Genomic DNA, 27,511 nt, shown 5'->3' on the forward strand with positions numbered 1-27,511 from the left:
ACAGAGAAACCATGCAACCACCGCTTAACTTCAGGAGGCAAGAAGGGAAAAAAAGGCTTTAATAGGGAAGGTCCCAGAGTAAGAAAGTTACAGCAAGTGCCATAGCAAAAAGAACCAAGAGTTACAGATTCCAGCTCCGTCGCGTTTTGCTGACGCATGGCCTGGCCCCTCCCATCACAGCTCCCTCTGGCACAGATGTGGAAGGGAATAGAAAGGGAATGAACAGGAGGCAGTGCTGTGCTCAGAATGCTCCGATTGCTGTGGGAGTAAGGGAAAGTGGGCTACAGGAGGGCGATCTCTCTAGAGAATGGGAATGACTTGGCACAGGGGAGGACTGCCATCTTCAGCACCTGGCTTGCCTGCAAACTCATGATTCCGTTTGGGAGGTGGACCAAGGTAGTCACACCTTGTACCCTAGTACGTTCCAAGTCAGGCTGCCAGTTTGTCCAAAGAGATGCTTCAGGCCTCATTTACTGGGGCCAAACCTTATAGAGAAAGGCAGCTTTTGTGTGTTATCTGTCAGAGGTGTTTTTTTGCATGCACAGCACTGAGATGAACTCCCGCAACAACTCTTTCTGAGGGCTGCTGGAACAGTCGATCCTTCCCCCCCCCCCCACAAGGCCTCGGCCACTAAGAGACTCAAGTAGACAAATAACAGCAAGTATCAGTCATTTAAAAAAAAAAAAAAAGGATATCAAGTTGACACAGTCTTAAACAAGCACAGTTTTGTTCCAAAATTATTTAAAAAAGCACCCTCCCCTCCCCTGGGCACGCTGGCGAGCATGGTGTACATTTAGCTGGGACAGCCCCCGCAGGTCTGGCTGCTTCTCATCTTGCTCCCAAACTGTGGCCCTCTCTGAAGCCGCAGCAAGGTGGCTGTGCAGAGAGAATGAGAAAGCCAAGCTGTGGATTCCAGCCCTTAGTCTAGAACTGTGGGGGGAAAAAGAGAAAGAGAAGTCAATTAATTCAAAGTTGCTTTACTCAAATTGATTAATACAGCTTCTCAGAGGCACACACTATTAACACTCGCATACATGGGCTAGAAAAGGGCCTTTTCAGTGTTGGTGCCCTTACTGTGGAATACCTATCGCAAAAAGGCTCGCCTTGTGCCTAAATTATGGTGTTTTCAGGGCTAAGTGAAGTCTTTATGTCCCTGGGCCCTTTAGTGCATTTTAGCTGGTTTCCATGTCATATTGTACAGATATTTTAGAATTTTGACAACATTCAAATTTTAAGTTTGTGAAATACTGAGAAAACTTACTGTATTTAGAAAATTTCTTAAATCTCTTTATATTCAAAAAGAATCTCAAAGCAACGTACAAAAAAGAAACAAAATGTATTAATAACCAGTGGCCCCAGGTCACCTCAGGGGCATGTGGCCCTGTAAGAAGCACCTTCTCCGATGACTGAGGTGGCCACTGTTATATAGGAGATAAGGCACTTTCGTTCTCAGGTTTCCTAAGACGTTAAGGCAGCCTTTTCCAACCTGGTGCTCTCCAGATGTTTAGGACTCCAACTCCCATCAGCCCAGACGGCATGATCAATGTTTAAGGATGAAGGGAGTTGTAGTCCAACACCATCTGGAGGGCCATAGGTTAGGGAAGGCAGTGTTAAGGGCTTTGTACACTAATACTAAACCTTAAGCCTTGTCTTGCGGCATATTGAAATCAACTTTGTAGATACAGAAGTGTCACAAATATTAAATGAACCAAAATGACACAAACACTGCAACACCCTGGAATGGTTCACTTCTCTAGCGAGAACTTTACAAGGGAAGACATCTGGAAGAGGTTGCTACCAACCTTTTTGCTATCACCTCCAAGGGCTTGTTTGCATTTTCATTGCTATTAGCAGCATGTAACAGGTAATTCAGATCACTTCTCTTGGAACTTAGAATCCAAACAAGCTGCTATTTGATTCCCATTGGAACAGTCCATACCGAGGGCTTTGTGCTCCCAAGTAACAAACAAATGTAAGGAGCAATTACTACTACTCAAGGCTATGTGATGAACTGTATATAGTCAAGAAGATATCTGAACCCTGATATATGCCCACAGACAATTTTGTATCACATAGGCTTCCCGCTGTTTCTAAAAAACATTTCATAAACACTTGTGATAAAGTTCTTCATTTTCATCTCTAAACAATTTTACATGCATACAACATTTTAGTCATATGCCGGCTTTCCATAGTTAAAACCATGCTCAAGGTGCCTTGCTACATGAAAAAATGTACGCAATTTTGTTTTTTGTTTAGAAGGCATTGCTCTTCTACAGATGGCGCTGGCAGTCACATGACTTACCAACCAAGCTCCCACAAACCACTGGTGAATTTTGGCATACCATTTTTGTTTCACTTCTGCCTAACAGACCCTTACATTCTTCAGGAACTCTTCTGCCACAATGCGAGCTCTGGCATTGACGGACAGCTTCATCTCGCTGATTTCCTTGTCAATTTCCTCCATGAAATGAATGACAAAGTCCACCAGCTTGTGCTTGTACATCTGCTCTGTATGGAAGTTTGTAATCAGGAAGCTAATGTCATAGCCCTGGGATAAAAGGAAAGCAGCATGTAATTAGCATCTATTAAGCAAAGATTCAACAATCACACCTCCTACTCACTCTGACACCAACTCAGCATGGGGAGAAAGGAATTATCCTGCTTTTTTCTCCCTTCCATAAACAGTTTGCAGATATATGTAGTGGGCTTGGCTACATGTAACAGTGAGAACTAGCTATACTAACCACCCAGTCAATAAAGCCAAGCCTTATGAGGAACAGTTGAAGGAGTTTCATATGTTTAGCATAAACAAGAGGAGACTGAGGGGAGATATGATAGCCATCTTCAAATATCTAAAGGGCTGTCGCCTGTGTTTTCTCCAGCTCTGGAGGGTAGGACTCAAACCAATGGATTCAAATTACAAGAAAGGAGAATCCAACTAAACATTAGGAAGAACTTTCTGAAGTTAAGAGCTATTCAGCAGTGGAATGGACACTCTTGGAAGGTGGTGGACTCTCCTTCATTAGATGATTTTAAGCAGAAGTTGGATGGTCATCTGTCATGGATGTTTTAGTTGAGATTCTTGCATTGCAGAAGGTTGGACTGGATGGCCCTCGGGGTCCCTTCCTACTCTACAATTCTGAGATTCTATGATAATAAATCCAACAGCTGAGAAGAATCAGGAGAACACACAGACCACACTGGAGTAATGGCCCTAACCCCTGTTGTCTGCCGATACTGCAACACCAGTTATGGAGGCAGCCATTTTAACATCCATCAGTGTATAGCAGCACACACATGCATATCTCCTGTAAGAAAATGCAGATCAAGGCTTTGGTATTCACATCAACTTAGTCATTTGGACTCTAGCGACCAAGCGCAACACAGGGCTGAAACCACACCCTTTTTTGAGTCATACCAATGCTGCAAGGGGCAAGCTCACTGTTAGCCATCGTCACTGCTAATACTACTGTGGAAGATGTTGGCAGTCAAGCAACATCTTGAAAATAAAAGCCACTCAGTCAGACATCTTATCTCCTGAGAGAGCTTCACATTACTGAGAGCAGTGAGGTGTGGGATATGCCACAACAGCTGTCAAAGAAATGGCCTGTGTCACATGCTGTTGCTTTGGCTAAGAGACAACAGAAGAACCCCTTTGTAGCATGCCACTGACCCTGGGTCAAGTCTCCTTACCTCAACTGGTTTCCGACGTAAAATGAAGAAGTTCTCTGCTCTCATCATCATGAAGCGCATAAATTTGTGACACAGGATCTTCTCAATCTCATCGGCCTGCAGAAGGAAAAAGCGACAGCCATTAGCATTTTTCAGGTTGGGTTGCAATGACCACCCCACCCCTCATCTCCCATCCATGCTTGGCTTACCTGCTTCACTGCAATGCTGACTCGCACAGAGTTGATTGACCCTTCAATTAGGACCTTTTCTTTCTCATTCCTGCTGATGATCACTGGCTGCAGCAGTAACTCCTTGCTGCTTCTGCAAACCCACAGAGACAAATCTATGTCAGGGACCACAGAGAGGCACATGTTGTCTCTCCTTCGGAAGGATTCCAGGCATAGTGCAATCCAATGTTCTCTCCTCTCCCCAACCATTGAACTTGTATTCCTAAATGCAAGCTCTGCAAGTTTTCACCACTTTTTAAAATTCAGGAGGCAGTGCCCAAAAGTTGTGGAATTCCTTCTCCACAGAGGTGCATCTGGCACCCTAATTGTACTGTTATCATCATATGCTGATGGCACACCTCTTTACCCTAACCCATTTGACATCTGAGACACATTTTTTAGAGTCCACGCTACTGTAATGATTGTTAGTTGTTTTAAATATGTTTAACATTGTCTTTTTAATTTGGGACTTCATGGTGAGTAAGAAATCATATAAACAATTCTTCTTTGGACCAAGACATCAGTGTTAAGTTAGCTTCCAGCGCATATACCTTCGCCTGGCAGATGTAAATAATGTATGGCCTGCTGGCTGCAATCTGCCCTCTGATGCCTGTCCCACCAGCAGCTGATATATGATAACTCAGCCATGCAATAGCTGTTCTGGGTAAGGTAAATCCCAGATACAGAGCGGGGCTGTTCACTGACAATCACTGTCCTGAGGACCCTGTACAAGGGATTCATTCAACTACTTGACCAGAGGAATTGAGGTAGAACATGCAAATGAGCACAATCAGAGGGAGTTGCTAAGACACTTTACACAAAACATCATTAGAAGTGCCTCTCCAAGTTCCATCATATCCACTTTCCAACTTTTGGGGAGACTTTTGACCTACTAAACCATCTTGTTCATTTTGTGAGCAATCCAATGTCTATGAGCCAGGCAGCGCTAGAATTTGCTCCTGCAGCTAGTCTGCCAGAAGACCGAAGAAGGTCCAAGTCTGGCAGTTGTGGGCAAATGCCTTTCTGGCATTAGTCAGACCACAAGCACTTCCTCTTGTGTAACTGCACTTTAGCTCACACAGAAGATACTGGATTCAGTAAGAAGCAGTGGGAGAGTAGAACCATGTACCTAAACTCAATTGCCATCCCAGTATTTCTAAAAGGGACGAGAAATCCATTAACTCAGAGTGCAAAAGGGCGGTCCAGCAGACAAGAGCGTTGGGACAGGGGTCACCACATATCAATCCTGTTTATCCAGTATAGACTCACTGCCACAGCCCACCTATTGAAATTTGGTATGTGGAGTGTAGTTTGTGATTCTAGTTAGAAAGTAGATCTTACTTGTTGCAATCCCACACATGCAAGAAGTATTTGTAGAGTAAAAACAATAAAATAATTTATTACAGGAGTTACATAACTTAGAAAGAGAAACTCTTCTATCCAAGTTAAGTGATCATTCTAGACTGTAGAGAACACAAAGGCAGCCATGCTTGCTCTTTCGTTCTCAGAGGATAGATCCAAGATGACATCTCATCTTGAACGGGAAATATGAGATGGAAGTTGAAGAGAATGCAGTCTAAGCAGTCTAGACTTCAAAGGATAGAGAGGTCAACTTAGAAGTCAAAGACATAGAGATAGTCTAGGAATGTGGAGGTTCCTTACTCTATCTGTACCAAGTCCATGCAAACCCCTTTCTGCAAGGTGAGGTTCAGCCAGACGTCTAACACCACCGCAGTACCTTTCTGCAGAGTACTGATGTAAACTACCGTACATACAACACACAGAATACAATTGTTCTAAAGATAGGGACATAAGAATGAGGACCAGGAGCTTGCAAGACAGGCACAATAAAATGTATTGATTTTACACCTGTATATTTCAGGCCAACTAATGCACCCATATGAACCATGATGCATTAGTCATATTTGCCTTCTGAGCAAATGTAAGATTATCCATTTGTTTCACAGCTAAGACCTTGTTCAAATATTTCTCTAAACTGATTACTGTACTCACATAATTCAGTAACATTTTGACTAGGGAAATATCTGCAGGGACTCTTAGTGCTCAGAATTAGATGGCTCCCTTTACACACTTTCACATAGATTTTATGGCAGTGGGGAGGGAATAAACAGCAGGAGGAGGCAAGCAGAGAGCAAGCATAGGCCTCACTCGTTGGTGGCCATGCCACCTCTTTCCCACACTTAATACAAGTCAGTAGAGTGGCATTTACTCCACTGATTTCTACCAGAATGATTCCTGGGTGAGGCCCCCTCTTAGCCAAGGAAAACCGTCAAGTGAGAGGGCAGGAAGGACTGTCTGTTTACCATGAGTATCTAAGCAGCTGCAGTTTCCCCTCAGCTGCTAACCAGACTTTCCAGCTGAGGAACTACAGGGGGATGGCAAAATGTTCCTTTCCTTGCTACTGCTCTTCATACGGCCATCTTTCTTTTGCTCCCCGTCCAAGACAGTACAAAAAGGAAGTCAAGACAAGCCTGTGGCTACTTATTCAGAGTGACCCAGGAGGTTAGGGAAGTCTTTGGTTAGAGCACCCAAGAGGATGTAGAAGGAATGGTGATATCTGAATGCTGCAGTCCATGCATAGCTCTTTGAATCAAAGCCTGTGCTGAAATTAGAGAACATTAAAAATGGGCCAGCCACAATTTCAAAAAGTATGAGGAACAGTATATATGGAAGACTGAATTTGTGTAACTGCAGTCACCATGGTCCACTTATGGAATGGAATGAAGCAGTGGCATGACAGTTGACATGCAGAATAGGAACAAGACAAAAATAAAACAAAAGATATAATAATAATCACCAACTGATCAACACTATCCATAGCCTGGTGGTCAGATGTTGGGTTTGGAACTTAACAGGTTAAGAAGTTCCCATGATGCCTCAGCATTCTGACGTCAGTTTTAGAAGCTGGGAGGAGTCTGGGAGGAGTTACGTTCTGTTCCTCTCTGTTCTCTGAGGGAAGAGGTGGCAGTTTGTCATGGCTGCTGTGAGCCCAGGAGATTCCTGGGGAAAGTCGGAATAACGAACTGATATTAGACAAACCTGGTCTCTCTGTGTGTTTGTCGGAAGCTAAGTGGAAGCTACGTGACAGTTTCACCGCTGTGTTCAACTCTGCTGAGGCGTGACTGGAGAGCTACTGAAGACGGAGCTGAGTGGCGCAGCTCGGAGGAAGCGCGCCGGGCATAAAGAGCTAATTGTGGATCGTAAATCAATTAGCGGGGGTCACGCCAAACCAATAAATCAACATCCAACAGGTTATGGGTGCTTAATCACCGATCGTAAAAACTGTCACAGGAACGCTTTGAAGTGCCGGAATGCGTTTGAAGTCGCTGGCAGGAGTTTTTGCCTGGTGTTAAGAGGCAAAGGAGAGCTGCGGAGCTCAGAGCAGCTGAAAGACACTAAGTGGTTGCCTGTGCTGAGAGCTGAGTGCTGGGAGCTGAGAGCAGCTGGAAAATCGTGTCCCGACGGATGGGTGCCGGAGGAGCTTGTGATCTGTGAGTACAGCTTGGGGCCCCTTGGGAGAACGGAAGACGATGGCAGACAGCCAGGTCTTGGAGGACATTGCGTTTCAAAGGCTCACTCTAAGAAGTTGAGCAAGGGCTGCTGGGATGTGCGGTGAAGCTTCAGCAGGAGGCCAGAGCCCTGGAGGAAGTATTGCCAAAGTCTAGAGATGGCTGCAGCCCCTGTTCCTGATGTTTTAGCCTCAAGGAGTGCTAGTGAGCAGATCGGGGGGGCGAAGGATTCCAAAGGCCACTTTGAAAAGTTTTCCACTGTGCGTGCTGGAGTGGAATGTCAACAAAGCAGGTTCCCAGAAAGCCGCAGTGGGAGCCAGGCCAGAGGGGGCGGAGCTGGCAAGGAGTGCTTTTCGGGAAGAAGGAGAAGGAGGCCAGCTGGGAGGAGCCCCGGGCAGTGTTTTTCCACTGGAGTTCGTCGTTGCTGCCCATGGAGAGCGGAGACAGCTGGGCAGGAAGGTCCCAAGGTCAACCAGCTGAGTTCCCATGGGAATCAGTCTCGGAGAGGAGACCAGCGTGGGAACGCAAGGGAAAGACGTGGCTCAGACGCTGGGGAGGGTTGTTTTCTTATCACTGCTTCTATGGCAACTGTGAAGAACAACTCCAGCCAGGACACGGTGACACACTGGGTTTTGAATACTGCTGTTGGTCAGCACCTGCTAAGCGAGCCTGCTGGCGAAATGCGGAACTGCAGAGCTGTTTCAACAGGACACAACTGTGATGTTAGCAGACGGAATGAGAAAGTCGGTTTCTGCTGTGGCTAACATGTTTTTTTCTCCTTTACAGGAGGAGCTAGAGGTCTACGTTGTGCCGGGACTGAATTGTTGTCTGTTATCTGTATCAGCTCTAATGAAGCAGGGATACATTGCTTTGAAAATGACACCTGTTCCATTTTCAGAGGGGGGAAACAAGTGGCCAACGTGAAAAGGGGGCAGAACAATCTCTTTGTTCTGGAGTCACCTCTGGAGGGTGGTGGGAATGCTGGAAAAGCACAGGCGCAGTGTGCTAAGGTTCCCAGTCATGTGCAAAAGCTGCACAGGTGCACAAAAGGGTACAAACTCCGGAAATGTGGGAGGTCCCTAGGGTGCAGGGCATGCAAGGGTGCACAGGTACATGGTTTTCCCGGGTTTTGGGAGGGTAGCCAAAGAGCCCTTTGAGCTCTTTGAGGCAGGTGGTCCAAAGGTTCAGGACATGATCTTCTGTGGATATGATCCTGCAACCAATGGGTGGAAGTTTGCATACCCAGGGGGTGATCAAACCAAGCTGCTGGTCAGTAAGCAGGCTGAGTTCTGTGAACAGGGTGGGTGTTCAAGACTCAGGGATAGTTCTGATTTTCTCTCAGGATGTCTGTCTGATTCTGAGGAGGAAAGGGAGGCAGAGGCTGATCCCGGTGATGGGGACCAGGTCCAAGATCAGGGTTCAGAACCCGGTGATGGGGACCAGGTCCAAGATCAGGGTTCAGGGCAGGTCTGGGCATCTCCAAAGGTTGTGAAAGGAGTGTCCAGGTGTGAGGCTTCATCTCCGGTTAGCGTAATGGAGAAAGCTCACAAACAGGGTGTCAAGTCAGAGGGGGAAGGATCTGACGGAGAAGACACAACTGCTGGCCCAAATGGGTCAGTAGGGTATCAGGTCACGAGTGCGTGGAAAAGTGTCGCACAGTGTGATTCTGGGAATGTTGAAGGGGTTCAACAGGTGCCTGGGAAAGATGCCGGGAAGTGGCATAAGGCAAAGGGGAAGGTGTTGAACTCAAAAAGGTCTTGTCAGAATGGTTCGGCAAGAGGGGGTGTTGGGTTTGGAACTTAACAGGTTAAGAAGTTCCCATGATGCCTCAGCATTCTGACGTCAGTTTTAGAAGCTGGGAGGAGTCTGGGAGGAGTTACGTTCTGTTCCTCTCTGTTCTCTGAGGGAAGAGGTGGCAGTTTGTCATGGCTGCTGTGAGCCCAGGAGATTCCTGGGGAAAGTCGGAATAACGAACTGATATTAGACAAACCTGGTCTCTCTGTGTGTTTGTCGGAAGCTAAGTGGAAGCTACGTGACAGTTTCACCGCTGTGTTCAACTCTGCTGAGGCGTGACTGGAGAGCTACTGAAGACGGAGCTGAGTGGCGCAGCTCGGAGGAAGCGCGCCGGGCATAAAGAGCTAATTGTGGATCGTAAATCAATTAGCGGGGGTCACGCCAAACCAATAAATCAATCCGAACAGATACTTGGGCCACGGAAATTAAGAAGCAGGTTATTGTAAGTCACAAAAATATGATACGATGAAGGGGAATAATAAGCAGAAGTCAAGAAATGAGAAGGTAGAGGGCACTAGTGTCATGACAGCGGGGAGAAAATACAAACAGCAAAAAAATGAATCTAAAATTGCAAGCCCCTGGAAAACCAAGAAGAGCTTTTGTGCTAACCAATTAACAGCACACACGAGGACTACTCATAAATAAGTTCTACTTAATTCAGTAATGCTTACTCCCTAGTAAATGAGGTTAGGACTTCAGCCTTAAATGTTCCACAAAATAAAAGTTATTTTTTAAAAATGGGATTGCAGCCTTTTTAATTTATTTGATTTCCCGCCCTATCTTTTAGGGTCTGTACCCTTCAAAGGTGGCTTACAAGTCAGCAAAACACATTGAAACTCTAAGATTTCAAAGAACAACAGATAAAACAGATTACCACAATGTAGACCACACTTTTTAAAAAAAAGTATTTAGGGGATGGGAAACCTTGAACAATGGGTGGTGAGAGAAAGGTAGCAGAATTAAGATGCACACCATCTCTCCACCAGCAACCTATCCTGACAGCTATCATTTCACTTTGGAGCGCATTGCAATGTGGAAACTTTTCAGTCCCCATGGCAACCTTCAGGCCCTTCCATTCATTCTCCCTCGACTCCACCTCCTCGGTTTCCGCACTTCCGTATGCGGCTTTTATCCCCCAGCCTTTTGCCTGCATCTGCTGCCTCTGCTTCCCGCAATGAGCCCTTGAAGGACCGTTTCCATCAGCCGCCCTTTCGCTTCGCGCACATTGCTTTAATCCCCGGTATTAAAGATTTAAAAAAACAACACCACCCATTCATTAATCGACACCAATTCATAGCCATCGGAAAAGAAAAAGCAGGGAGTGCCGACAAGGCCGAAGGAGACCTTTTCCCCTCCCTCCAAATAAAGCTCATTATTATTATAAGCAGTATTTATTATGCAGCCCCATCCCCGCCCCCAATACCCACCACCACCGACACCCACCTGACTTCCACCTCCGGCTTGTTGTGCCGCTCCACCACCTGGGACGAGAAGTTCTCCAGGCACAGGGCGGCCTGCAGGGTAGCGCGCACAGCATTGAGATAAGGGCGAAGGGTGGCAGTCTGCAAGGAAGGAGATTCGACAGGTTCCCCCCCCCCCGTCAAAATAAACGTCGCACCTTTAAAACCGCCGCCCGTGACGTCACCGCGCACCCTCCTCCTCCTCTGGGCAGCAAGAGGCCTTTTCAGCCGGGCCTGGGCGTCTCCCCTCAGCGCCAAGCTTCCCTTCGGAGCCCCCTTAACTCCCTCCCCGGGCCCGGCAGCGCCTCCCCTCCTGCCCTGACCGGTTACCGCCAACGGACAACCCTCCTCTCCTTCCCCTTTCGGCGGGCCTCGCGCTGCCCCAGCCAGGCCCTGTCAGCCAGACCCACCGTCTCACCCCCTCGCCCGCCCACCCAACTCCCTCACCATGGCAGCACAGGCGGCAGCGGCAACAGCCGAGGGTCTTGGTCCCAGGAACGGAAGCGGAAGTGGCCCCCGCCAAGACGCGGAGGCGGCGCGCGCGGTGGGGTGGGGAGAGAGAGAGAGAGAGATCCTCGTTTCTGGAACGCTCCAAAATCTTTCGCGGAGGGGGGTGGATAGGTGGATGCGCGCGCTCAATACCGGCTCCTCTCGCCCCCGCCCGGTTTCTGGAATTAGGTGAGGTCGGTGTTTTTTAATACAGTGTCGGAAAAGAACGCAACCAGCCCTTTTTGTCTTTTGTCGTTTGCTTTCCTCGCTCTGTCCCTCCTGACCCACCCCTGTTCCTCAGTTGGTACGACCGAAGCCTCCCCGTCTCCATATTTGGGAACGAGAGAGGTGTGGGCGTGGTCGGAGGGGACACGGGCCAATAGCAGGAGGCTGAGGGGAAGGAAGGAAAAAAAAAAAAAAGCTCTGTAGAACTTGACTCTCGGCCAATAGGGGCGGGGCGGCCGAGGGAGCGTCCAGCCAACGGGAGGCGCCGCAGGAGGGGCCAGGAAGGAAGTGAGCGGAGCTGAGGAGGAGGAAGCAGTCCTGCGGGGTACAGCTCGGTCTCTATCTATACAGTATAGCCTTCGCCTTCCCCCGCCTTGCAGTCGCGAAGGCGCCCCGCCCGCGGCGCTGCTTCTCCCCTTCCCTGTGCGCATGCGCGGGCCTTGGGTGAGTGTAACCCGGAAGGAGCCCCTGAAACCGGAAGCTACCCCAGCAATCTCCCCCCTCCTTCCTCCAGCGCCCCCTCCTGGCCTCCCCCCCCCCGCTCATTCATCACCTGTTTCTTCATCCTGTACATTGGGTCCGTTTTTCCAATGCTGCTCATCCCACCTTCCAAACCCTCATTGCTTTGTGCTTTTCTTCCCTTGCACGATTGTGCCTTAACCCTGCAGAGGGTCTCCCCTCCCACTGCCCATTCTGCGGTCCCTTTCTCACCTGCTGATGTTCTGTAGACTAGCCTTGCCTTCTCGTTCTTTTTTTCCTTCTCCTCTTTTTCCTCCACCTGCAACCTGCTTGCTCCCATCCCTTTCACACTTGCCCCTCACCGTGTCTCCTTGCCCGCCTGGCTGATGATACCTGTCACCATGTCTCCATCGATGCAGGTTTCCTGGTTGTGAGCCGCCTCCCTGTCTCCGGTTATCCATAGGGTAAGAATTCTCAGTGCTAACCTGTGTCACTTGGCCAGTTAACAGTTATCGGTTTTTGTACAGTGGTACCTCGGGTTACATACGCTTCAGGGTACAGACTCCGCTAACCCAGAAATAGTACCTCGGGTTAAGAACTTTGCTTCAGGATGAGAACAGAAATTGTGCTCCGGCGGCGCGGCAGGCCCCATTAGCTAAAGTGGTGCTTCAGATTAAGAACAGTTTCAGGTTAAGAACGGACCTCCGGAACGAATTAAGCACTTAACCCGAGGTACCACTGTATTTTGTTTTGCTTTTACTCCCTGCTTGTTTTGATCCTGCGTTTGGCACCTGCGTTTGTTGCTGCTCCGTTCCTTCATGTCACTTTCTCATTTTGCAGACCCAGCTGGTTGCACCATGTCTGAGCTAAAGGACTGTCCCCTTCAGTTCCACGATTTCAAGTCTGTGGACCACCTGAAGGTGTGCCCTCGCTACACAGCTGTGCTGGCCCGTTCGGAAGATGATGGCATCGGCATTGAAGAACTCGACACCCTGCAGCTGGAGCTCGAAACGCTGCTGTCTTCTGCCAGCCGCCGGCTTCGGGTGCTGGAGACTGAGACCCAGGTCAGATGGAAATCAAGCTGCTCCATAGAATGGAGATGCTTTATTTCAGTGGTTCCCAAACTTCTTCCCCACGTGGATCATTTGAAAATTGCTTAGGAGCTGCCTGCTGTAGCAATTCTAATGTGCTGTGCTAGATGCTGTATCGTTTTTAATTGGATTTAATTGCATCTTTTAATTGCATTGTTTTATTCATCTAGAATGCAGTTTTTTATAGAATGCAAATTGTAAAACAGTATAAGCAGTTAAAATAGAATTAAAAATCGATATGAATATTTAACACAGCGGTTGTGGCATCTCCTGTCTTCAGCCACAAATCCACATATGTGTTGCAGACCACCTGAATGATGATTACGGTCCACTGGTGGTCTGTGGACCACAGGTTGGGAACCCCTCCTTTATCTCATTCAGAAAAGGGGTGTTGGAACAACTCCACTATGAAGAAAGGTGACAATGTTTGGGGATTTTTTTGTTTTGCTTTGTTTTGTTAAGAGGGACATGAGAGAGGGAGAGAAAATTATACATGGTGTGAAGAAAGCAAATAGAGAAATTTCTCCCTCTCTTCTGATACTAAAAGTCTGAGACGGCCAATGAAGCTGAATGTTTCAGGAGAGACAAAAGGAAGTGGTTCTTCACATAGCACATAGTTAAGCAATAGAATTTGCTCCCACAAGATGTAATGACAGCTACTGACTTAGATGATTTCAAAAGGGGGTTAAGCAAATGTTCTCCCACTTCTGTCGGAGGCCGTATGCTTCTGAATAACACTTGCTGGGAATCACAAGTGTCTGTTAGAATTCCTGCTCCATGATTGCAGTCATGGGATTGTTATCACATGGCGGTATATGTTTTGACTCCACAGAGTGGGATGTGACGGAGATTGGATGTTTGTGTTACTGTGTTCCGTGAAGTGGGACTATTGTCCTTTTTCCCTCTCTCTTTGCTGTCTGATGCTAGAGAGAGAAGGAGACATGTTGCAGTGCTCCGTGTGTGTTTATATGTAAATAAAGTAGATTAGTCAAAATGCTGAGTTGCTGAGGTCTGTCACACAACGGTGCAAACTCTGCGGATCCCGAAGTGTGCCGGTGTCGGTTGGCATTGGTTGCTGTGATGTTCAGGCAGAAGAAAGCTTTTGAGGCTCCTGAACGATCAACCAGGAGGGAGAGAACATGCCAGTTGGGCATGTGTCTCTGCCAGGGTCCTACTCGAGTGTAGGCCGAGCTCCTGACAGTGTTGAGGACATTTTGTACTCGGGTTTTGTTTGTGGGCTCTTCCACCCTTTCCACCAGTAGCAATTGATGGAGCTAAATTGGGCAAGGCCTTGCAAGAGTCCTAGGGCTGTATCCAAGAAAGTGGGATGACTTCTGCTCCTACAATAGAACTCGCCCCATACATTATCCCCAGATGTACACTGCAACCCCCCAAAATCTGCCCAGGAAAGCCTGCAGAGGGAGGGCAGGTTCTGTTGTGCAACCATAAGTTCTTCCACTTGCACAGTTAGTTTGCTCAATTCAACTCCTAGATGTGCAGAAGTGAGAGATGGGTGCAAAGAAGCTGGACATCATCTAGAAGGTCTTTTTCACATGCCTGCTACGCTCCCTGATTCTAAATACGGATTTGTATATATTTATATCTTGCTCTAGCACAGTGCATTTCAATAAGAAAGTGCTTGTTACCCTCTAAATGTTGTCTAGCATATGGCGTTGCCAGTGATGGAGCCACCTTTTTCTGGCGAAACATCTTCCAGCCCCTGAATTCCCCCCTCCCCAGCTCAGGTGTGCTATGAAAAGAAGAATGCAGTGCAGGAGTCACTGGGGCCAAGGAGGTGGGAGCAGTTTGGGGCAGTGACCTAGCAGCTTTTGAATGAATGACTATATCACCTTTTTCTCTAACAGGGACTAAGAAAGCAGCTGTTTTGTTTTTCCAGATCTTGACAGATTGGCAAGACAAGAAAGGGGACAGGAGGTTTCTGAAGCTGGAAAAAAAAGAGCATGAGTTGGGCACTCCTGTCAAACATGGCAAACCCAAGAAACAGAAGCTGGAAGGGAAAGGAGGTCACAGCACAGGGCAGGGTCCCGGTCGGCCCAAATCCAAGAACTTGCAACCCAAAATCCAGGAGTACGAATTCCCAGATGACCCAATTGATGTGCCCCGTATCCCCAAAAATGATGCACCTAATAGGTATGTAGGAGAGGGATTTCCACTGCAGCAGTAATAATGAAAAATACTTTGTTACATATAATCTGCATCTCTTGAAGGGAGAATCTATCTATCTATCTATCTATCTATCTATCTATCTTTGCTGGACTGCAAAGAAACCCAAAACACTCAAAGCGGTTTACAAAAAGGAAACAAGAAAATCAAGAAAAGTTTACAATAATACTTTAAAACGTACAAAAAGTTAAGATACTGCAACCAATTAAAATTTGTATGAGCTTTATAAGCATCTGAGTAGGCTTGTTTAAACAAGACTGTTTTTAGCCCAAAAGAATACAGCGAAGGCACCTCCTTGAAACAGATACACCTCGGCAGCAATGAAAATGTATTTTTGAAAGCGGTCGATTTGAAGATGTAACCCATTGTTTTGCCCGCTGTATGCAGATCAAAGGAAATGAGTTGCGTTACATATCTCCGTACAAAACCCCACAAGATATGGTTGGAATATTGCTGGATAATCAGTTTTATATTACAGTGGTATCTTGGTTTACAACAATAATCCGTTCCAGAGGTCCGGTTGTAAACCAAAACTGGTTGTAACCCAAGGCACACTTTCGCCAATGGGGCCTCCAAAAAACAGGGGGGGGGGTTAAAAAAAAATGGGTTGTAATCCCAAAAAAGGGACACACACTTCCGAATTTGACGTGGCTGTAATCCAAAACGGTTGCAAACCAAGGTACTACTGTACTTTAGTGTACTCCACTGAGGAATTTAGGTTGTCTTTTCCTCTTGTTGGCCAGAGTACCTGAGCTACAGGTGTGTATATTTCTCAGTGTTAGTGTCCTGCTCTCTTGTTTGCAGGTTCTGGGCCTCGGTGGAGCCGTACTGTGCTGACCTCACCAGTGAGGAGGTACGTACCTTAGAAGAGCTCCTCAAGCCGCCTGAAGACGAAGCAGAACACTACAAGGTAAAAATCAGCTTGATTGAGACACTTCATTCAGCCTGCCTACCTGCCCCTTCGCAGCCAAGTTTCCTGACGTCCACCAAGTAGCCCTTTTTATTTATTTATTTTAAAAAATAATTTTAAAATTTATTTTCCATTTAATCATATACATTCACATTCATATTATCTACTTTACCGCCCAGGCTCTTTAGAGCCTATCGATTTCCTTCCCTCCTGCCACATGGCTTTCAAAATTAACTTTTATATCATTGCATTTTGTACGTTATCCAATTCTAATTGCACTCATTACATAATGGTTCAAAATATAAATAAATATAAAGAGGTGGAAAGTTTCTCATTTCAAGTTGTCAGACAACCCTGCTAGTGATGTTAATTGCTTACAATAGTCTTTCAGATACCGTATAAATTTACTCCAGTCCTTTTGGAATACTTGATCATCCTGTTTTCGGACTTTTCCTGTCAGCTTCACCAGTTCTGCAGAGTCCAACTTCTCATTGAGAGAAGTTGCTGTAACTCTCTTCTTATCTTTGAGACTTGGCTATTGCTGGATATGGAACTTTTATAGCCTTAACACCAGCCAGATATGTGAGACAGCGGGTGCCAAAGTGAAGGGAGCCTCCCCACACGAGCCACCTCCGTTATCTTTAGCGGCAAGGTCACATGTTGATGCTTCCCAGATAACACAACCAGCCTCTTGTTCACATTCCCTCTCTTGACCTTGGAAATTCCCCTGCTTCATGAAACACCTCTCTTGTCGTTTATATATTTTACCTTGAAAGGCTTTTATCTGTCCTTTGTACCCAAGAATTCAACATGGCCTTCTGCCATAAGATTGGAAGAATAAAAGATGCAACAGCTGGGGTTATATAAAATACCAAAGCCAGCTTAAACAACAGCTGTCACATTATTGTTATTATTTTTTGATTTGGTATACTGCCCTATATACCCTAAGGGTCTAAAGGCGGTTCACAGAATAAAATCAAGATATAAAACCACAAAATACCTAATAAAAATAAAAACAACAACCTAATAACTTCCCCCACCCAAAAAACCCCCCAAAACATTTTAAAAGGGCATAGGAGGTAAATCGGATCAACCAAAGACCTGGTTAAAAAGGCGCGTTTTTGCCTGGTGCCTAAAGGTGTATAATGAACATCAGAGAGTCACAGAATCGCAGAATTGTAGAGGTGGAAGGGACCTCAAGGGGCATCCCAGTCCAGCCCTCTGCAGTGCAGAAATCTCAGCTAAAGCATCCAAGACAGATAGCCATCCAACCTCTGCTTAAAAACCCCCAAAGAAGGAGAATCCACAACTTCCGGAGGGAGACTGTCATGCAGCTCTTACTAAATGGAGATAAAACTTCACACATACCCTCAGTAACACCTGGCGTTGGCAAGATGAAAGAGCTCTCCTCTGCATCCATCTTGCATCAGTATTTCATTTGAGCATGGGCAGTGTTACTTCTGCCCCTGCTTAACATGGCTCTCCTCTGTGGTTTTGCCTGCTCAGTGGGCTGTACCTGCCATTGGGCGTGTTGGATAACTGTCCTAGGTGGCAAGCAGACAATTTGCATGCTCCTCTTCCCTTCTTTGCCTGTTGACCGCTGCATTTAGCTACGATGCCTGTTTCAGTTGCCTAGCGAAAGGTGAAGCAACAAAAGGGAGGGTGCCTGATACATTGAGGGGCGCAATGGAGTTCAGCATGGAGCAGGTTTGTTGGGGGAGGGAATAAGGTAGTGCACATGGTGAAATGGAGGCAAGGACTAGCAGCAGGAGGAAACGGCAGAGGGTAGGGCAATGGGATTTGTGTGGAGCTACATCCGGGGATGTGGGTGGCGCTGTGGTCTAAACCACAGAGCCTGGGGCTTGCCAATCAGAAGGTCGGCGGTTCGAATCCCCGCGACAGGGTGAGCTCCCGTTGCTCGGTCCCAGCTCCTGTCCACCTAGCAGTTCGAAAGCACGTCAAGTGCAAGTAGATAAATAGGTACTGCTGCGGCAGGAAGGTAAACGGTGTTTCTGTGCGCTGCTCTGGTTCGCCAGAAGCGAGATGAGCGCCGCAACCCCAAAGTCATCCGTGACTGGTCCTAACAGTCAGGGGTCCCTTTACCTTTACCAGCAGGCAGGAAGAGGAAACGGTAGAGGGTAGGGCAGTGGGATTTGTGTGGAGCTACATCCGGGGAGGGAGGGAGCAAAACATCTGGACATTGATGAGCGGAGGCAGAGTTAGACTCGCCGTTCCACCCTGTTATTGCACAATGTGAATGCACGGTTTTCCTGCCCCTATAGATCCCACCTCTGGGGAAGCATTACTCCCAGCGCTGGGCCCAAGAAGACATGCTGGAGGAGCAGAAGGACGGGGCTCGAGCCGCCGTTACTGCTGACAAGAAGAAAGGCATTTTGGGGCCCCTGACAGAGCTGGACACTAAAGGTACCCAAGAGCCTTCTGCGGAATCTTGTGCCATCTTTTCTGGGGGAGTTTGCCGCTCACTAATACGGGCCACGCTTTATATGTCACCAATACGGCGCACACTTTTATGTATCGACATACCGCAGGCTTCATGCAGCCCTGAGTCAAACTTTGTGTTGCCCTGCAGGTCTCTTTCCCTGCCACACCTGAGCTGTTTAGCCCTAGGAACAGCTGAGAAGGGCTCCCATGGGTGGGAGGCACATGGCAGGATTACTGAGATCCCGTCGTTTGCCTCCCGCTTCCTGCTGCACTTGGCACGGTAGCACCACTCAACTGTTCCCAGCACTAATCAGTTGGAGAGGCAAGCAATGTGCAATTGATTGCTGTCATAGATGGAGGGGAAAGTTGGCAGGATATTGGTGGGCAGGGAGGCAAGGAGTGAGTGAGAGCAGGAGAGAGAGAGAGAAGGGGAGGACCCAGGCTCTGACCACACCTACTGCCAGCCCTGACCCCTCCATGCGGCCATTGATCCACCATTGTATGTAGCACTTGAAATCTTCTCCACCCTTCCTTTATGCAGATCAGCCTGCAGGTGTGACTCCCGGTTAACTAAGGATTCTCGGGCGGAAGTCTTCGGATAGAATCATAAAACTATAGAGTTTGAAGGGACCAGAGTTTCCCAAACTTGGGCCACCAGCTGCTTTTGGACTGCAGTTCCCATCATCCCTGACCACTGGTCCTGCTAGCTAGGGATGATGGGAACTGTAGTTTGAAAACAGCTGGAGACCCAAGTTTGGGAAACCCGGATCTAGTCCAGTCCCCTGCAGTGCAGGAATAGGCAGCTGTCCCGTATGGGGATTGAACCGGCAACCTTGGCATTAACAGCACCACGCTCTAGCCAACTGAGCTATTATACCCCTAGGCTGGCAGTGCCTTTAAGGTTTGATGGCCCTCGGCTTGATGGACTGCTCATCTAGGTTGGTATAAGGTTCTTCCCATTGACTTGTGGTGCACCCAAGGGTTTGCTTTCCCTTACGGCCGGGTGGTTATTATGGGAAAGCCCAAACTCTCCACCACAGAACATTCCTACACGGTTGGGCATCTGCCTAGCGGTTCCTGCTTTTGCCTAAGGTGCCAGGCCAGCTGGTCCATCCTGCTACCCAACTGCTCCTTTGTTCCCACCCTTTCCAGATGTTGATGCTTTGCTGAAGAAGTCCGAGTCCCAGCATGAACAGCCTGAGGACGGCTGCCCCTTTGGACCTCTGACCCAGCGGCTTCTGCAGGCATTAGTAGAAGTAAGCGGACAAAATCCAGACTGGGGCCTCCTTTGGCTTCAGCAGGTCCTGATTTCTCGGGGAGAAGAGGTGTGGCATCATAAGGCCCAAGACCCTGTAAGCCTCACCTCTCCCATCTTCCCTCTCTCTGTGCAGGAGAACATAATCTCCCCCATTGAAGACTCGCCTATTCCTGAGATAGCAGGCAAGGACTCTGCAACTGATGGGGCCAGCACTTCCCCCCGCAGCCAAAACAAGCCCTTCAGGTGAGTGCTTTGTAGGAAAATAATAATAATTATAATTAATAAGTAATAATAATTTATTATTTATATCCCGCCTATCTGACTGGGTTTCCCCAGCCACTCTGGGCGGCTCCCAACCAAATGTTAAAAACACAACACAGCATTCAACATTAAAAACTTCCCTAAACAGGGCTGCCTTCAGATGTATTTTAAAAGTCGGATACAGTGGTACCTCAGGTTAAGAACTTAATTCGTTCCGGAGGGCCGTTCTCAATCTGAAACTGTTCTTAACCTGAGGTACCACTTCAGCTAATGGGGCGTCCCGCTGCTGCCGCGCCGCTAGAGCACAATTTCTGTTCTCATCCTGAAGCAAAGTTCTTAACCCGAGGTACTATTTCTGAGTTAGCGTAGTCTGTAACCTGAAGCGTCTATAACCCAAAGTACCACTGTAGTTGCTTATTTCCTTGACATCTGATGGGAGGGCGTTCCACAGGGTAGGTACCACTACTGAGAAGGCCCTCTGCCTGGTTCCCTGTACTTCTCACAGGGAGGGAACCACCAGAAGGCCCTCGGAGCTGGACCTCAGTGTCCAGGCTGAACGATGGGGGTGGAGACGCTTCTTCAGGTATACAGGCCTGAGGCCATTTAGGGCCTTAAAGGTCAGCACCAACACTTTGAATTTTGTTTGGAAACGTACTGGGAGCCAATGCAGGTCTCTCAGGACCCGTGTTATATGGTCTCGGCGGCCACTCCCAGTCACCAGTCTAGCTGCCGTATTCTGGATTAATTGCAGTTTCCCAGTCACCTTCAAAGGTAGCTCCACGTAGAGCGCATTGCAGTAGATTCTTGTTCCATTTAAATCAGCCTTCTAGAAATCTGCCCTTTCTTTTCCCTCATTGGCTCTTTTTGGGGTGGAGGCTGGGGGAGTTCCTAATATAGTCAAACCTCGGCTCCCGAATTCCTCCGTTATTGTACGTTTCGGCTCCCAGGTGCCGAAAACTCAGAAGTAATCACTCCGGTTTTCAAACTATTTTCGGAAACGGCTTCCGGGGAGTTTTTCCCTTTTATCTCCATTGACTTTGCCGACCTCCCTTTGATCCTCGGTTGTTGAGCAGTTCGGAAGTTGAATGGTCTTCCAGAACGGATTACGTTTGACAACCGAGGTTTGACTGTAAATCACGACTGTATACCATCACAGCAACCAAACTCTACAAATGGGTTCCAAATCCTAGCTGCGTAAAAGGGCAGCTGTGAAAACTAGAAAGCAGTCCAAGTTATTTGCCATCGGAGGCTTGTAAAAAAACAGGACTTAAAAACAGAGAAAAAGATTAACCTTTCAGCTCAAAAGTAGCTATGTTGGCGACAGCTTTGTGGGAGAGGTGGCACTGCCAGGTGGTGGGGTAACTCTGAGAAAACTGTTGGTGCCATTCCCACCACCCCCAAAAGCAGCCCAGGACTAGCCACTGGCGTCACCTTTCTTTACGGCTTTTGTATACCGTTTTCTGTCACAGGTGACCTTGAGACGGCTTACAAATGATAATATCAGTGCAAACCATGAGACACAATGGGCTTTATCCAGCACTGTCTCATCCCCCTCCACTCTCCTGCGTGCGCACGCACGCACACCTGGCACGCTCCCAAAAACTGGTGGTTGGGGCCCCTCTGGAGCAGATTTGGGGAGAGGAGACGAAGAGGAAATCTGCTGCATGAGTGGAACCCAGTAAAAACATAAACTACAAAACGATGCTAATTTTGCATACCGCTAAATTGCCAAAGATGGCAGTCAGTTCTGACTATACGGAAGGGGGAAACGGCTCTTGGGAAACCGAGGCTGAGAACGAATGACTCAGCCAAAGCTTACCAGGTGTTCCAGTTTACTAGACCAGTGTTTCCCAACCTTGGGTCTCCAGCTGTTTTGGACTACAACTCCCATCACCCCTAGGTAGCAAGACCAGTGGCCATGGATGATGGGAATTGTAGTCTGGAAACAGCTGGAGACCAGATGTTGGGAAACATTGGTCTGGACCTTATGCTCTGCTCGCTGCCACCAGACCTCTCTGAGTGCCGAGGTTTCCCTCACCGTGGCACCGCTTCTTGTGTCCTCTCGCAGCGTGCCCCACACCAAGTCTCTGGAAGGCCGCATCAAAGAAGAGCTGATTGCTCAAGGCCTGCTGGAGTCGGAGGACCGGCCTGCTGAGGACTCGGAGGACGAGGTGCTGGCAGAGCTGCGGAAGAGGCAGGCTGAACTCAAAGCCCTGAGCGCGCACAACCGAGCCAAGAAAGTCGAGCTGCTCAGGTGGGAAGAGGAGGATAATGATTTCTTGCCCATCCTTCACCCCTAGCCCCCAGGGTGGGTGGCAACGTTGTAAAAATGCAAGGCTGAAACCGGTTAGAATAATTTACCGTTTAAAAAAAAACAGATGTGGGTGGAGAATCTAATGGCCTCATCCCTTTGCCTTCTTGGCCATGCACATGTTTTGTGTTTCATTTTTATCGCCCGCCTCCTCCTTGGGGGTTGGTGTTCTGGACCAGAGATGGATAGAGATGGAAGCGCAAACTGCTGCAAGCTTAGGGTTTCCATGGTGTGGTTGAAACCTCCCCATGTTTTATCCAGTTTGGGACTGCTTTGCGTTAAGGACCACCTTTCCCCATAGGAGCTTGTCCGGACCCTCAGATCATCATCAGAGACTGTTCTCTGCATGCCACCTTCCAGGGAGACCTGGAGGGTGTCAGAAAGAGGCCTTTCCTGCCTTAGCCTCCTGTCTGTGGGATGATCTGCTCGGGAAGGCCTGCCTGGTGGCAACTTGTATTATTATTATTTATTAAATTTGCCCTCATTTCAGCCCCAAGGCGAATATGTTTTCCTGGGCATGTGAATGGCACCAGTGACCAGATTACAGTGATACCTCTGGTTGCAAACGGGATCTGTTCTGGAGCCCCGTTTGCAACGTGAGCAGAACACAACCCGCGTCTGCGCGGGTCGCGATTTGCCACTTATGCGCATGCGTGTGACGTTATTTTGAATGTGTGTGCATGCGCGAGCGGCAAAACACGGAAGTAACCCTTTCCAGTACTTCCGGGTCGCCACGGGACGCAACCTGAAAACGCTCAATCTGAAGCAAACGTAACATGAGGTATGACTGTGTTTAAATACTGCTGTGTGTCAAATATCAATAAGCTTTTTTCTCTAATTACCCTGTTATATTCCTGTTGCAAATCTGCTTTGGGGGGTGCTTCCTGTTGCTGAAAAGCAACCCGCAGATCCCGCAAAAAACCCTTAACCTCTTGCAACCCTTCGCAGGCTAGCCAAGGAGGAGCTGCACAGACAGGAGCTGCGCCACCGGGTGCGCATGGCTGACAACGAGGTGATGGATGCCTTCCGCAAGATCATGGCGGCCCGCCAGAAGAAGCGCACCCCGACGAAGAAGGAGAAAGACCAGGCCTGGAAGAGCCTCAAGGAGCGCGAGAGCATCCTGAAACTGCTTGATGGCTAAGCCCTCGCATCACAGGGGAGTGTTAATTGGGAGCCCCTGGCCCCAAGAGCCTCCATTTTGAACCGCGGTGTAGGCCCCAGCTTTAAGGGAGGCGACAGCTGCAAATATGGACTGCAGCAGCTCCCTCCATTCAGCTTACCAGCATCCTGTTGCAGCCAGGGACCTGGGCAGGTTGGACTTGGCTTGCTTGCCATCCCTCCGTCCTGCGTGTGTCTAGGAGCACTCGCTGCGTGGGAGCTGGGACAGGGGGAGCCTCGATTGCTGCTAAAGTTGGCAGTTTCTCCTCGGACATCGGCAGGGCCGGCTTGCGGCATTGGAGACGGGGAACGGGACAGAACCTACGAGTCGGTCCTGAGCATCGCACAGAAGCTTCCGTGACTCTGCCTGCAGCGTATAAACTTGTGGAGGCGGATGGCTTCGGATTCTGTTTCATCTTTTCTGCCCCCCTTTTGCCACGCCGCATGCGAACCTTCGGAGGCTGCAGAGACAGCGAAACCTCGTAGGCGGCGGCCAGAATTCCCCAAGCGCCTGAGTGGCGTTCAGCTGGGAACAATTTGCCACAACACTTTGATGCCCTAATCTGGGACAGACCCAAGTTAAAGTGGCCAGTGAAGCTCAGAAACTGGAATACCTGACCCCTAGGCGGTGTAAATAGGTGCCTGAAGTGCGTGGCATTGAGCAGTAGAGGGAGCTGCTTGTCTCCCGTAGGGTCTCAGCCAGGCTGTTCACTGTTGGCCTGTGACAAATAGTGAAGGTCCCTGCGCTGTGGAGGATGGTGGGTGTTTGTGAGCCTGAGAGGCAGCCCTGACGGCTTTCCTCTGCTCACCCTCTTCCTCTGGTGGTGTGATGTCTTCTCTCCCTGCTTCCCCTTTCTCTGATTGTCTAAAGTACCTACCGAGGGGTTGGCCTTGGTGTGGGAATCGAGGAATGGGGTCCCCTGGGTTCTACGATGCAAGGGCTGATTGGAAGAGGCCCCAGGGCAGTACGTTCCCTGCAGGGCAGAGCAAGGCCTGTGAGATTTGGGCAGAAGGGAGGGGCTGCGTGGCCTTGGCTGGGCCTGCACCTTTCCCAGCCGCACAAGAAAATCACTAATGGGAATAGCAGCTAGAACCTGCGGTGGGGAAAGCCGCTGGGTATGGAGACTCATCGTCCATTCTCTCCAAACCTGTGTGTTGGCTCCCCTGGCATCATCCTGGGGAAAGGCCCAGACCTAAGAAAGCCAGTGGGGAAGAAGTAAAACATCAGGTTCTCTTTCCCCATCCCCTGTGGGAAAGAGAAACAAGCAGGAGCTGCCTTATAGACAGACTTTTCAGATCCACAGGGAGGGGGAAAGGGAGGGGGCAGAGCAGAGATCACCTGAGATGGGCTGAACCCATGTAGAGAACTCTCAACCCTGCCAACTGCATGATATCTAGCCAGGCTTCAGGGGGCATACAGATCAGGCAAGGCCAGCGCTGCCTTTTCTTCCTCTGTTGCCTGCCCGTCCTGCCTAAGTTTCACCTTCCTGCTCCCTTTATATGGCATTGGGGTGTCAGGTGATTGACAGGCCCCACTGGCCTGTCAAAATGGCCTGGAGGGGAGGGGGCCAGGAAGCTGAGGACCCAGCACCCTGCTCCCAGCTTTACGCAGCTGGCTGTAAGTGTGTGTTTACCCTTTACTGTAACCATGCCGTATTGCAGCGCTGCGCAAGGGAGCCTCAAACTCCGGCTGGCATCAGAGCCGCCATAGCACAATTCCAACCCAGCAGTAGGAGGAGATTGAAGCAAGGCTTTGAGCTTCCTCTTGGACACACCTCACCAGCTGCATCTGCAGACTTCTTTGACCTCCGCTGACTTTACCTCCTGAAAGTTTGATGGGCAGCTGACGGCTGTCTTAATTAAGCATACAATGCCTGTATTTAAAAACGCACTTGGGGCCTGTTCTCTCCCTCCCACCCCACTCCTTTCACGTACCAGCAACTTTCAAACGCTTCCTTCTGTGCCTGCCTAGAGGAGGTTTCAAGCCTCCTTGGTCTGTGACGTGAGGCGACTCTGGGAACAGATGGTATTGGGGGCTGGAAAGGGCAGCGGCGGAGAAGCCCGGAGGAAGGCCTGGCATTTGGGAAAGGATCAAATGAGTTCTTCACACGCTGCGGTCTCTTCCAGTCTGTGTCAACATGGTGCCTCACTAGAAATTCTTCCAGAGTGTCAATAAACCCATGACTACGAGAGCAGCTGGTGTGTTTGGGTGTAAACTTTGTCAAGGACCCGAGGGTTTGGATAGGACCCAAGAGGATGTTACTGATAAATTTGAGTGCTGTAGGAGAAATTGACAGAAGCTGAAGGGGATCTAGCAAACCCCACCCTAAAATAGCACGGGAGACTTTGTTTGGAGCAGGCTAGCCAAGGCTTTGGATGTATTCTTGAAATACAAGCAGGTGAGCCCGGACTTCTAGGACGGAAAGGTCAATACTACTGGGAAGGTACAGGGGTACCTTGGGTTAAGTACTTAATTTGTTCCGGAGGTCTATACTTAACCTGAAACTGTTCTTAATCTGAAGCACCACTTTAGCTAATGGGGCCTCGTGCTGCTGCCGTGCCGCCGGAGCACAATTTCTGTTCTCATCCTGAAGCAAAGTTCTTACCCTGAAGCACTATTTCTGGGTTAGCGGAGTCTGTAACCTGAAGCGTATGTAACCCGAGGTACCACTGTATAACTAAAGCTTGGTGGAGACAACTCCCTGATCAGATTAGATCAGCTGGAGGATATAACTAATTCAAAAATTATTGATGTAGCAGAAAAGAGGGCTAGGTAGCCTGTAAAGAGGAACTGGTAAAAAAAAAATTCGAGAGAAAGAACTAAAAGCCACATTGTGGCTTTCACAGCCCACTGAACCAAGGAAAGGATGGGGTTGGTGAAACAAATTACAAGGAAACGTTTCAAGGAAGCAAGACTTTAATTGACTTCAACTGCTCCGATATCTGCTAGGCTTCAAGCTCTACTAATCAGGGAATCGCCCAACAAATTCCTGCCAGACCTTGCTGACAAAAACTTTCTCTTCTAGAAGGTGGAGGAATGAATTAGGGGGGGTTGACTGTCCTTGATCTGAATTAATAGGGAAGAGTTAGTCAACGAGATCCGAGTGGCAGGAAATTTGGGGGGGGAAGTGGCCGCAAGTAATGATGGAACTCGTCGTTTTGTGTAAAGCCCAAAGCTAAGGATCAAATGTATGCCTTGGATTTTGGGAAAGCTGATTTTGTTTTTAACAAGTTCAGGAAAATACTACATAGGATTTGAGTGCCAATGTGGTGTAGTGGTCAGAGTGTTGGACTAGGACCTGGGAGACCAGGGTTCAAATCCCCACTTGGCCATGAGGCTCACTGGGAAACCTTGGGCCTACTTCACAGGGTTGTAAGAACAGGGTTGTTCACCACCTTGAGCTCCTTAGAGGTAAAAGGCGGATACAAATGCAATAAATAAATTCCGCAGCTAGATAGGGACAGGAGCCAAAGTTGGGCGGCATCTTCTGGAGGAGGAGTTACTAAAGGCACAATCTCAAACCATTCCAATGAGAGAATGGCGAGACATCTAAGAAAGCCACGGTGGCCCCCGCAGCTTAATGAGGAGCTGGAAACAGAGAGCACGTGTTTGAGAAGTGTAAGGAACGACAGGTAACCAAGTAACCAGGTGAAAAGCCTGGCCTGTAGGGCCAGTGTCAGGAAAGCTAAAAGCTCGGAACAAGCCGAGACTGGTAAACAATAGGAAGAGCAATGGAAAAGGGCTGTTTTCATGTGCATTTGGACCAATGGTTCAATTCCTGCTGCTCAGTATGGATGGTGAAAAGTGAACAGAGCTGCTCAACTGTTTTCCTGTCTTCTCCCTTAAGGGAAACTCTCTGTAATCTTAAATAGAAGATGTAATAATTTATGCCAGAAGGGAAAAACAGTGGCAGGTAACCCTGCTCTCTTTTCATTGGAAGTCCTGCATTTTTATAAAATGGTTAATAAAATTGTTACAGAGCTTAGATAAATTAGATAAGATTTTTATAGCACCTTTTTGTTTTGTTAAGTTTGTTTTA

The 27,511-nt window shown here is 48.4% G+C and overlaps 2 protein-coding genes across 5 annotated transcripts; one reads left to right on the forward strand and one right to left on the reverse strand.

The window, feature by feature from the left end:
• Positions 1-29: 29 nt before the first annotated feature.
• ARPC4 (actin related protein 2/3 complex subunit 4) lies at positions 30-11,278 on the reverse strand. Its single transcript, XM_080993396.1, has 6 exons — positions 11,131-11,278; positions 10,667-10,785; positions 3,882-3,993; positions 3,694-3,789; positions 2,378-2,548; positions 30-930 (listed from the first exon to the last, which is right to left on the reverse strand). Exons 1-6 carry the CDS (start codon positions 11,131-11,133, stop codon positions 925-927), a joined length of 507 nt encoding a protein of 168 aa, XP_080849522.1. The 5' UTR covers positions 11,134-11,278; the 3' UTR covers positions 30-924.
• Positions 11,279-11,665: 387 nt separating this feature from the next.
• On the forward strand, positions 11,666-25,666 carry TADA3 (transcriptional adaptor 3). Of its 4 annotated transcripts, XM_080992923.1 has the most exons (10): positions 11,692-11,841; positions 12,276-12,320; positions 12,697-12,920; positions 14,845-15,098; positions 15,936-16,041; positions 18,324-18,465; positions 19,636-19,739; positions 19,875-19,984; positions 22,071-22,256; positions 23,262-25,666. In XM_080992923.1, the coding sequence occupies exons 3-10, from the start codon at positions 12,714-12,716 to the stop codon at positions 23,452-23,454; spliced, it is 1,302 nt and encodes a 433-aa protein (XP_080849049.1). In that variant the 5' UTR covers positions 11,692-11,841; positions 12,276-12,320; positions 12,697-12,713; the 3' UTR covers positions 23,455-25,666. The 4 variants fall into 4 exon arrangements, with proteins under 4 accessions (XP_080849050.1, XP_080849049.1, XP_080849051.1 ...); XM_080992924.1 differs by lacking the exons at positions 11,692-11,841; positions 12,276-12,320 and adding an exon at positions 11,666-11,685; XM_080992925.1 differs by lacking the exon at positions 12,276-12,320.
• Positions 25,667-27,511: the final 1,845 nt, after the last annotated feature.

Source organism: Podarcis pityusensis (assembly GCF_964106645.2).
Source record: "Podarcis pityusensis genome assembly, chromosome: 2".
Classification (NCBI taxonomy): Eukaryota; Metazoa; Chordata; class Lepidosauria; order Squamata; family Lacertidae; genus Podarcis; species Podarcis pityusensis.

What these genes read in the sequence shown, in the direction of transcription:
- TADA3 (XM_080992924.1), top strand. Translation starts at nt 12,714, where the DNA reads ATGTCTGAGCTAAAGGACTGTCCCCTTCAGTTCCACGATTTCAAGTCT. An exon ending in ACGAAGCAGAACACTACAAG is followed by an intron (nt 16,042 to 18,323) that starts GTAAAAATCAGC and finishes CTGCCCCTATAG; the next exon opens with ATCCCACCTCTGGGGAAGCA. An exon ending in GACAGAGCTGGACACTAAAG is followed by an intron (nt 18,466 to 19,635) that starts GTACCCAAGAGC and finishes CACCCTTTCCAG; the next exon opens with ATGTTGATGCTTTGCTGAAG.
- ARPC4 (XM_080993396.1), bottom strand. An exon ending in AAGCCGGAGGTGGAAGTCAG is followed by an intron (nt 3,994 to 10,666) that starts GTGGGTGTCGGT and finishes GTGGGTTTGCAG; the next exon opens with AAGCAGCAAGGAGTTACTGC. An exon ending in TACGTCGGAAACCAGTTGAG is followed by an intron (nt 2,549 to 3,693) that starts GTAAGGAGACTT and finishes CTTTTATCCCAG; the next exon opens with GGCTATGACATTAGCTTCCT.